Genomic DNA, 11,655 nt, shown 5'->3' on the forward strand with positions numbered 1-11,655 from the left:
GGAACTACAGGCATGTGCCACCACACCCTGATAACTTTTTGTAAAGATGTCGTCTCATGTTGCCCAGGCTGGTCTCAAACTCCTGGGCTCAAGCAATCCTCCCACCTCAGCCTCCCAAAGTGCTGGGATTACAGGTGTGAACCACCCACACCCAATCTCTCACGTATTTTTAACATTTATATTAAATATAAGGTGTCAAATACTGTTAAGACTAAATAGATTTTAAAGTTTTAATGAAGTGATCGTGTTAGATAATAGAGGTATTGTCTTCAAACTTTTTGTTTAAAAAAACTTCGGAATATTGATTTCAAAGTAGCAACAAAGACCAATTTAAAGGGCAGTAACCATTTTGCCCCCAACTATATAAATGACTCAGGTCAAATGTAGATGTGTTCTTTAGCTGAACTTCAATAAAAAGATCCATTTGTTCTTACTGAAGTTTCTAAAACAGTAATTGAAAACTGAGTATTGAAAAGGTGGACTCAGTAACAGGTGTTCTCAGCTGTAAGGGAGTGGCTATGTGTTAGTGCAACTGCCAAGCTTTTAAAACAACTTCTTCCCGTTAAATGATAAAAGGCTATATTTTTATCTACTAGATATGCTGACATACGATTCTAGAGTTTGAGGCAGGCCTGTGAGGAAGATGTATTGACCAAGGCAAATTCCCAAATTAAGGAAATTTATAGGATAGGGAATCTCATGTATTCATTTATCTCTTAGGTCAGAATGCTTAATAATTATATTACTAATTAGGTCAAACATTTTAAATTAGTCAGCCCTCTGTATCTGTGGGTTCCATATCCATGGATTGAACCAATGGCAGAAGGAAAATATTTGAAAAATAAAATTGCAACTAAACAGGCACTTTGTTATTTTCCTCTGAACAACACAGTGTAAGTATATACATAGCATTTATAGTGAATTAGTATTATCATCTAGAGATGATTTAAAGTAAACAGGAGGATGTGAATGTTATATGCAAATACTATGCCATTTTATATCTGGGACTTGGGCATCTGTAGATTTTGGTACCTGAGGTGGGTCCTGGAACCAATCCCTCATGGATACCAAGGGATGACTGTACTAATGAATCTCATTTATTAGCTGACACATGTAAATTTAAACATAAGAGAACGCAACAAGTTATTTGAACCTGAATGCAGAGAATAAATACTTTATTAACTGATTACAGTTGAAAGTCACAAACAAAAAAGGGGGTATATTAAGGCAAAGCCATATATATATATATGTATAGACAAATCCAAAGATTGTTACCTCTTTACATTTGAATAACCTCTGCATTTTTCTTTTACACATTTAGGCAGTGTGCTTTCTTTTCTTCTCAGTTAAAGAAACACCTTGGCCAGTATTTCTAAATCATATTTTGGTGACAACTTACAGGATCAGTGATTGAGACAATGACTAGTGTATCAAACGCTATCTGATAATTTTCTTAGCATATTCCGTGTGTGGTGGTACATTTATTTTGGTGTGCAAAATCTGACAACTGACGATTTTTCTCTGTCAGCAAAACTAACAAATTTTTAAAAATGATTTTAATAGTTATAACTAAAATAAGCTTAGACTTCCAAGTCAGTCAATGCCCAGATTGCATGTTTTCTGCCCTTCCCCTAAACTCTTTTTACGTTTTAAATAGCCTTTAGAATACGATCACATGGTTGTATTTCAGATCTAAAAGTTTTGAGATTTTCAAAATCAAAAATTACTTCCTTATGCAAAATGGCAATGCAAACAGCAATCCTACATAATGTAGAATAATTTTTCTTCTGTATAGCTCCTTCTAAAAAATGGGCAACCACACACACACACACAAAAAAAAGACATAAATTTAGTCCATCTGAAGAAGCACTCCAGCTTTCTAATTCCACTTTTGAAGGAAAAGGCAGAGGCATGTTTACTTTATCCCAGAAAACTGAATAAATGGCTTTATTTGGTATCTTCAAGAAGCTTCTCCTTCCGTAGGAGATGTAGGTGTTGTGGGAGAAACTGTAACTGGTTTTCGTGTAATTCTATCTAGTTCCGCATGAACATCTAAGACAGGCTTCTGGCCTACATTGAAGAAAAAGAAAAGAAACAAGATTTAGATATAAGTGAAAGTATCGTTTTCACCAATATCTCTTCATTTAAAAATTGCTAACACTTTCATTAACTTTATTTAGCACACTAAATTACATAAACAACCCTTGATTTAAAAATTTCAAGCCAGATGTGGTGGCTCACGCCTGTAATCTCAGCACTTTGGGAGGACAAAGTGGGAGGATCACTTCAAGTGAGGAGTTCGAGACCAGCCTGGCCAACATGGTGAAACCCTGCTGTAATCCCAGCTACTCAGGAGGCTGAGGCAGGAGGACTGCTTGAACCCGGGAGGTGGAGGTTGCAGTGAGCTGAGATCACACCACTGCACTCCAGCCTGGGCAAGAGTGAGACTCTGTCTAAAAAATAAAAAATAAAAAAAATATACATTTCAAGAAAAAACAAATTCCCTCATTTTAAATTGTAGATCTGTTACCAAATGGAGTTAAAACTGGCACCTATCATTTAACCTCATAAAGGTTTTTTTTTTTTTTTTTAAGGCACAGGACAATAAGAACAGTAAAACAGAAAACAGCAACAAAAATTTAGCATCTAGAGAAGATGATGAGTGGTAACAATAGATGACAATAATAATGTAGCAAGGATATGGAGAAACAAACTTTCCTAACCTGCTGACTATTTAAAATGATACAGCATTTTGGAAAACATTCTGGCAGTTCTTCAAAACCTTTGTTTAAACCGAGTTACTACACAACCCAGTAATTCCACTTAAGTACTTACCCAAGAGAATTACACACAAATATCCACACAAAAATGGATGTTCAAAGCAGCACCATATTAATAATAGTCAAAAAGTAGATGAAACTCAGATGTCCATCACTCAGTAAATGGATAAATGAAATGCGGTACAGCCATATAATGAAATATTATTCAGCAATTAAAAAGGAATGAAGGCTGGGCATGGTGGCTCACACCTGTAATCCCAATACTTTGGGAGGCTGAGGTGGGCAGATCAGTTGAGGCCAGGAGTTTGAGACCAGCCCGGCCAACATGGTGAAACGCCATCTCTACTAAAAATACAAAAACTAGCTGGGCATGGTGGCAGGTGCCTGTGATCCCAGCTACTCGGGAGGCTGAGGCAAGAGACTCACTTGAACCCTGGAGGCAGAGGCTGCAGTATCACACCACTGTACTCCAGCCTGGGCAACAGAGTGAGACTCTGTCTCAAAAAAAAAAAAAAAAAAAAAAAGAAATGAAGTATTGATACACACTACAACATGTATGACTTTCAAAAACATTTGTTAAAGCCATACATTGTATAACTCCATTTACATGAAATGTCCAGATAGGCAAATCCACAGAAGAAAGAGAGAAGATTCAAGGTTTCTTTTGGGGAGATAAAAATGTTCTAAAATCAGATTATGGTAATGGCCTGCCCAACTTAGTAAAGATACCAAAACCACAGAATTATGCATCAGTGAACTTCATTATATCTCAATAAAGCTGTTATTTTAAAAAAGTGACTTGCTCCCCATACGCATACCTGACTTTTTGGCGGATGGTGGTAAACCACTGCTTCCACCTCCAGCCCCACCTGCAGGGCTACCACCACTCACACCAGGGCCTCCTGGAGAGCCAGTCTTTTTACTCAACAAACTGTTGAAGAAATTTGCCAGAACACCTTCACTTGTAGCTCCAGCTATTTAAAAAAAAAAAAAAGCTTTAGTCAAAACATAAGATTTTTCCATAAATTATTATTATAGTAATCACACACAGAAAATGAATAAACTTAAAATTTAAGAGTTTTATATTCCAAATTCAAGTCTAGTTTGATCTTTTGATGCTGAGTAATTTCTTTAATGAGTAAACTTTAAGAGTGTAATATTTAAAAATTAGAATGTTATTTTTAAAAGGTCAAAGGTATTTTAAACAAAAAGATATTATATACTAATATATATCTCCCTTTTGAAAAGAATTCTTTAAAAATAGAACTGTTGAGAAATTGCCTCAAATATTAGGTATCCTACATGAAAACCGGCAGCAGTTCCCAAAGAGAAATGGGCAAATGATAGCAATAAACAATTCACAGAAGAGAAACAAAAACAGAAGGAAAATACTAGGGGAAAAACTCTTATTAGGTAGTATTTAAAGCATGTTAATTAGGTTGTGGTAAAACTGCAGCACTCAATGTTGATGACATGCAAAGTTGAATAATCCATTTGAAAAAATATTATCCAAAGGCATAAAAACAAACTCTTTGACCTACTAATCCCATTTATGGCAATTGTTCCTACAGAAATAACTATTATGCATATAGTTTTTTTTCTTTATGTTAATTGCAGATTACCTACTATAGTGTAAATTGTGAATTTCTTCAATGATCTACCAGGAAAGTGATTAAATATAACAAAACTTCTATCATGGAAATGATACATCACAAATACACTGTAAAATGGTTTACAATCTGATTAACTATGAGATTATATGTCCATAGAGACAAAGCCTAAAAGATACTGCACAAGAATGAAAATAGTTATGGCAAAAGGTGGAATTTTAGATTACTATCATAAAATGTATCATCTTGTTATCTCCTAAAAAGAGATGTACCTTTCATGTTTGGATCAATTTTTTTTGACCCAGCAGGGATGGGTGATACGCTGGCAACATTAGATGATACAGATCTATTTGGTGTTCGCGGGGAGCCTCCTGGGACTCTTGGTGAGGCATCCTATGTAAAAATAGGAAAATACAATTATAAAAACCTGAAACTTCCATTTTCACAAAAGTTATTATTGTAAAAAGAAATTACTTTGCAACTATCCCCTGTTCTGCTGGTACTTTTATGATGCAAGCCATTGACAAAATTGTTAGCAATCCTGTCCTCATTATTAGAGAATGCCAGACAGAGGCTCATTACATTTTAACATACTAATTTTCCTTTCATAGAAAATAAAGAACATATTGACTGATGATGTATAGTTACAAGCTTGGGAGTCAGATTTGGTTTCCAATCTGGACTTGTATTCTACTAGCTTTATAATCTCAGGCAAGCCACAATGTCCTCCCTAAGGCTCCCATTTCCTCATCTGCAAAATGGGGCTAATTAACAGCTCTGCCTCATAAGGTGGTTGTGAGAATTTGTAAAATGACACATAAATGGCTGAGTATTGACACACAACAAATGTTACCAATAGATCTTTACACTTTTAAAATCTCACAAATTACAGAAGCATTCTGAATTCACGTTTATATCAAAGCACACCCATATGAAATATGTACATAATTAAGAAAAAAGAACTAAAATAATATGTACTGCATTTTAATCATTTTGTCAAAATTTGTAATACTGACCACAGGCCTTCCAGCTGCAGTTGGTGGCTGCTTTGCTAAAAGGGACTGAAAAAAACCAAAATAATCCTAGTTTAGACATTCATAGCATATACTAGTGTATTTTTAAAGAAAATACACACAAGAACAGTTTACTTATTAACCATACTAAGTCTGCTTCTGATATAATTTCATACCTGTAGCTTCATAAGAAACACTTGATCATCTTCTGCCATAATTTCCTTCTCATGTACAAACTGAAATGAGCAATGCACAAATGAGCAAGTTTAATATATTATGCTAACACCATTAGTAACTTATTCTCTAGATTAATTAAAAAACAGTTCAAGAATGTGAACATTACCTATACTATATTTACGTTCACATGTGTGAGCTGCCCTACCCAAGGCCTCCAGCAGAGATGTCCAGTAATTAGCTACAGTTCTAGAAATGTTCTATCTCTCTGCTGTTCAGTATGGCAGTCACTAGCCACCAGTGGCTACTGAGCTCTTGAAATGTGGCTAGTGTTACTAAGGAATTGATTTTTAATTTTATCTAATTTTACATTTAAAAGGCATATGAGGCAAGTGGCTACTGTGTTGAACAGCACAACCCTAGAGTCACAAGCATATTAATCATGCTTACAAAATTTGCTAAACAGCAGTTACGGTGTTTTAAAAGGGCCAGTAATATCCTAGTTAAGTGAAATGCAACTTGTCCCTTGTTTCTCTGAAATCAAAATATAATGGCTCTTCTATGAGCTGAGTAATTAGGAAAAGGAATTGCAAAGTCTCCTGCTTCTATTCTTGCTGTATAACACATACCCAATCTATTTTCTTCCCAGGAGCCAGTGATTCTTTTAAAAGGTTAAGTCAGATTATATCACTCCCCTGCTCAAACTCTCAATCGCTTTCCATCTAACTAAGAATGAAACCTAAAGTCCTTACTGTAGCCTAATGATAAAAGACCCACAATAACTTAATTCTGCCTCTCATCTCCTAGCACTCTAACCTTTCTCACAGCTCTTTCCTGCTCAGTCTTCCTCATACATTTCTGCTTCAGGGCATGAGCACTTTTAGTTCCCTCTGCTTTCAGCATTCTCTCCTCTTTATCAAAGACCTTCCCCCAGCGTTCATAAACAGCATGCCTCATAGCCCAGTCCCCTCACTTATTCTCCCTACACCCTGCTTTATTTCTGTAGCACTTATCACTACTTGACAGGTGTCTATATATTGGTTTATTATATGTATCACTCTCCTTCCCATTTAGCACTTAGAACCTAAACAGGGCCTGAGGTGATACTCAATAAATATTTGTGGAATGAATAAAAGAAAAAGATAAATTAAAAAAGCATAATCTATTAGGTAAAAGAATGCAAAATATTTTTGCTCTTTTATTTTTATGTATGCATTTCTTTTAATAAATATCCAAACCAAATACCACACCAACTGATTTTTCATTTGACTTTTTCATTTTTTCTTTTTTTTGGAGTCTCACTCTGTTGCCCAGGCTGGAGTGCAATGGTGCCATCTCAGCTCACTGCAAGCTCCGCCTCCCGGGTTGAAGCGATTCTCGTGCCTCCGCCTCCCAAGTAGCCGGGATCACAAGCACGCATCACCACGCCTGGCTAATTTTTGTATTTTTAGTAGAGACAGGGGTTCACCATGTTGGTCAGGCTAGTCTCGAACTCCTGACCTCGTGATCCGCCCACCTCGGCCTCCCAAAGGGCTGGAATTACAGGTGTGAGCCACCGCGCCTGGCTGACCTTTTTTTATTACTAACAATAACCCACGAACAGAAGATGGATGCTTTATGAGTGTTTGGATTCTGAAGACTCTAAATCAAAATTATTTTTTCTTGATACGTATGTCAAGATTAAAGTCAGTCAGTGAGAAGTACCACAAGTTGAGTGTCCTTCATCCGAAATGCTTGCAACCAGAAGTGGAAGTGTTTCAGATTGCTGAATATTTGCATTAATACTTATCAGTTCAGCATCCATGATCTGAAAATCCAAAACGTTTCAATAAGCATTTCCTTTTGAGTCATGTTGGTGCTCAAAGTGTTTCAGATTTTTGAGCATTTTGGATTTTCAGATTAGGGATAGTCTATTTATGCAAATACTCGTTTTTATAGAGCTTTCGGAAACATCTCTCTCTATAGAACACTATACACTGCTTAACATGAATTCAAGATACAGGAAAGCAGTGTATCTTCTGGCATCTGATTTAATAGATAGAGTTAAGACTAAAACTGGGCCGGGCGCAGTGGCTCACACCTGTAATCCCAGCACTATGGGAAGCCGAGGGAGGCGGATCACTTGAGGTTCGGAGTTCGAGACCAGCCTGGCCAACATGGTGAAACCCGCCTCTACAAAAATACAAAAAAATTAGCTGGGCAAGATGGTGGGTGCCTGTAATCCCAGCTACTTAGGAGGCTGAGGCAACAGAATCGATTGAACCTGGGAGGCGGAGGGTGCAGTGAGCTGAGGTCATGCCATTTTACTCCAGGCTGAGCGACACAGCGAGACTCCGTCTCAAAAAAAAAAAAAAAAAAAAAACCTAAAACAATACAAAAAATTGCAAGTTCTTGGATGGCTGTGAGCTAATGTGGGTAACTAACTGGAGAGAAGATCCAAGACCTGCCTCAAAAGATAGAACCAACAGAATTATTCTAGCAATGTCTTCTTGGCTCTTGGCCAAGCTCTAGATTGGAAAGTTCACGGCTTCTACCTATTCAAACTCTGTAAGATCCACATATTCACTCATGCCAATCTCTGATTTCCAAGGCACTATATTAGAATATGGATTCTGCACTAACAATTGCTAATATAAATATGCCAAGGGCAAAGATTTAATTAGCTGAATAGCTGATGTATATTTTGCTAAAACAAATCCTTATGTAAACCGTACATTAGAAACACACCCAAATTATACTTAGAAAGCCTCCAGATGGAAAAAGAACATTTTTGCCTTTCTACCTTCAATCTTAAAGTATGGACTTCCCCTCAGTCTAGTCTAAAGTCTAAATATTGAAATTATTTACTAAAACGGTTACCTTTCGAACAGGTGGTTTAGTTATGATGTCTTCAAAATTATCTTCTGCTTTTAATGTTTGAAAATTTTCATGTAATATTCCTATTTTCTTATCATTATCCCACCCTGCTGGACTGGAAAGAAACACATATGGTAAATTCTCAAGCGTTTATATAGTCATTCTTGCATTCAGTCCAAGATCATGTAAAAGGAACACTTTTATGAAGTCAATTTGAACAATTATGGAAAACGAATTAGCTTTTTATTATGATGTCCACGTTTTACTAATTTCTACTTAAAATGAAATCCTGGGTAACATGCCAAAACCCCATCGCTACAAAAAATACAAAAGGAAAAGAATTAGCTGGGCATGCATGGTGGCATACACCTGTAGTCCTGGCTACTTGGGAGGAGGTTGAGAGAGGAGAACCGCTTGAGCCTGGGAGGTAGGGGCTGAAATGAGCCGAGATTGCGCCACTGCATTCCAGGATGGGCAACAGGAGTGAGACCTTGTCTCAAAAAAGATTACCAATATTACAAATGTCATTGGTGTTAACTTGGGGGAAGGGGGCACTAATTATTACTTCCTAATTTTATACGGTTATCTTTTTTTTTGAGACTGAGTCTTGCTCTGTTGCCCAGGTTGGAGTACAGTGGCTCAACCATGGCTCACTGCAGCCTCCGTCTCCCAGGCTCAAGTGATCCTCCCACTTCAGCCTCCCAAGTAGCTGAACCACAGGTACGTACCACCACACCTGGCTGATTTTTAAATTTTTGGTAGATATGGGATCTCACGATGTTGCTCAGGCTAGTCTTGGGCTCTTGTGCTCAAATAATCCTTCCACCTCAGTCTCCCCAAGTGCTGGGATTTTAGGCACGAGTCACTGCGCCTGTACTATTCAGGTAATTTTTTTTCTTTTCTCTTTTTTTTTTTTGAAATGGAGTCTCACTCTGTCACCTAAGCTGGAGTGAAGTGGTGCAATTTTGGTTCACTGCAACTTCTGCCTCCTAGGTTCCAGTAATTCCTGGGCCTCAGCCTCCCAAGTAGCTGGGACTATAGGTATGCACCACCACACCTGGGTTAATTTTTGTATTTTTTTATTAGAGAGGGGGTTTCGCCATCTTGGCCAGGCTTCTCTCGAACTCCTGACCTCAAGTGATCCACTCTTGGCCTCCCAAAGTGCTGGGTATTAGAAGCGTGAGCCACTGTGCTCAGCCAGGTAACTTTTTAAAAGCATGTCTAGATCACATATTTGGCCATTTATCTATCATAATCAATTAAAGAATAAGCAGATACAATACACTAATATAGGCACCCAGTAGACAGTTTAGCTGTAATAGTAAAAACCTTTGAAAAAGGGTTCAGGCCAGCAGTAAATCTAAAAGGCAGTAATAGATAAATCAAGACAGGTTATAAACAAAAACCAATCTAGGAACAGATAGATTCTCACTTACTCATCATGGAAAGGTCTATGGTCCCAACTCAAAACTGAAAATAATGATTCACCATCAAATAGTAGCAATAATACATGATAAAATTATGTATTTAAGAGTGCACTTACATAAATACTGCATCCTTTTCCACAACAACAGCAGGAATCTTATAGGGAAATCCATATAGTTTCTGAACGATGTATTTATATACTAAGTCTATATTTTTGTTTTCTTTTACTGAAGTGTAAATAAGTGCTGCACCATCTGAATAATATGGTTAAAGAAAATTCTGGACAAATATCATGAGCAAATACCATAAAATTATGTGTTTTCAGCTTAACTTTTATTTCTATGCATTTTAGTTTCAGAAATAACTCTAAAGGTATACTATATGGTAATCAAGAATTTCAAAAGTAAAAAATACTACCTTCATATGGGCTACAATTGATAAAAGAATTTTTACATGATCAATTTAACTTAGGAAGGTAGAAGTCTCATTAAGAAGTAAAGGTAAATCTAGAAATACTGACACTACTACTGCTTCTATATTTAAAGCACATGAAAGGACAATTTTTATGACTTTAACTTCCCTAAACTTCATGTAGGGGATATTACTTATCAGCAGCTGTTTTGTTTGCCTTTTCAACAAAAATGGTATGTAACAGTGCTTCTTTGTAGTTTTTACTAAAGACAGGAATTAAGACTTCAGGGATAAGCCTCAGGACACTCATTGCAGAGGGTAAAAGAAACCCAATGTTGAAAGGTGAACCAGCAGGTACCAATGAGGAAGCTTTCAGGAATAACCAAAGGCAAAAGCACATTTCATGACAAAACTTGAAATCACACAACCTCACATGAAGATGACCTTTTATCCAAAAGACACAGTGGATATAAATATTAAGACATACGTGGACAATGTGACCACTGACCACTGATGGGTTCAGAGTAGCTCCCAAAATTCTATGACAACCCACATTCTAGCACTGGCCTTTGTTTCTCCAAGGAAGATGGTGACCTAGGCCAAGGGGGAAATGCTGGGAGAACAGTCTAACTTCTTAACTGGGATACTCATATTTTCTGGGACATGACCTGAGGCTTATGAACTTAAAAGCAGTATTGCTAAATACAACTTACTAAACTTACTTTGATATGAAACTTTAACATGGTAGAGACAAACATAATCTTAGGCAAAAGTTTAACTGTATGAACTTTGCATTAATGACCTTCCCCACAAAGAAAACCAAATTATGATAATTTGGAACATTTCTGTAACTGAAAAACTTACATTGCAATTAAAACTTTAATAAAAGTAATTTTGAACTGTCACTGTCTGTCACTGATAAATACATACCTCATTATTTTGAGATGACTTCTCACATTTTGTAATCTTTTAAAATCAACTGGCTCTAATGGTCTCTAATTATTTTGGTAGAAAGCTTCCTTTCCGATTACATTTCTGTATTTACATTACTATTATTGTTATTTTTTTTGATGGAGTTTTGCTCTGTCACCCAGGCTGGAGTACAGTGGCATGATCTCTGCTCACTGCAAGCTCTGCCTCCCAGGTTCACGCCATTCTCCTGCCTCAGCCTCCCGAGTAGCTGGGACTACAGGTGCCCACCACCTCACCCAGCTAATTTTTTTGTATTTTTAGTAGAGATGGGGTTTCACCATGTTAGCCAGGATGGTCTTGATCTCCTGACCTTGTGATCCACCCGCCTCGGCCTCCCAAAGTGCTGGGATTACAGGCATGAGCCACCACGCCCGGCCCTGTATTTACATTTTTAAGTATAGCATTAAAGAAATG

General features: G+C 37.1%; 1 protein-coding gene across 2 annotated transcripts in view; it reads right to left on the minus strand.

Annotated features, from left to right (window-relative positions):
• Positions 1 to 1,146: 1,146 nt before the first annotated feature.
• DYNC1LI1 (dynein cytoplasmic 1 light intermediate chain 1) overlaps positions 1,147 to 11,655 on the minus strand; it is a 49,990-nt gene continuing 39,481 nt past the window's right edge. For both annotated transcript variants that reach the window (XM_003895217.3, XM_009201857.3), the window contains 7 exons: positions 9,977 to 10,112; positions 8,437 to 8,548; positions 5,580 to 5,639; positions 5,407 to 5,451; positions 4,663 to 4,783; positions 3,599 to 3,754; positions 1,147 to 2,070 (listed from right to left, as the gene is read on the minus strand). In XM_003895217.3, the coding sequence (XP_003895266.1) occupies positions 1,961 to 2,070; positions 3,599 to 3,754; positions 4,663 to 4,783; positions 5,407 to 5,451; positions 5,580 to 5,639; positions 8,437 to 8,548; positions 9,977 to 10,112 (740 nt within the window). In that variant the 3' untranslated portion in view covers positions 1,147 to 1,960. The remainder of the gene's footprint in view (positions 2,071 to 3,598; positions 3,755 to 4,662; positions 4,784 to 5,406; positions 5,452 to 5,579; positions 5,640 to 8,436; positions 8,549 to 9,976; positions 10,113 to 11,655) is intronic.

Source organism: Papio anubis, chromosome 2, assembly GCF_008728515.1.
Source record: "Papio anubis isolate 15944 chromosome 2, Panubis1.0, whole genome shotgun sequence".
Lineage (NCBI taxonomy): Eukaryota > Metazoa > Chordata > Mammalia > Primates > Cercopithecidae > Papio > Papio anubis.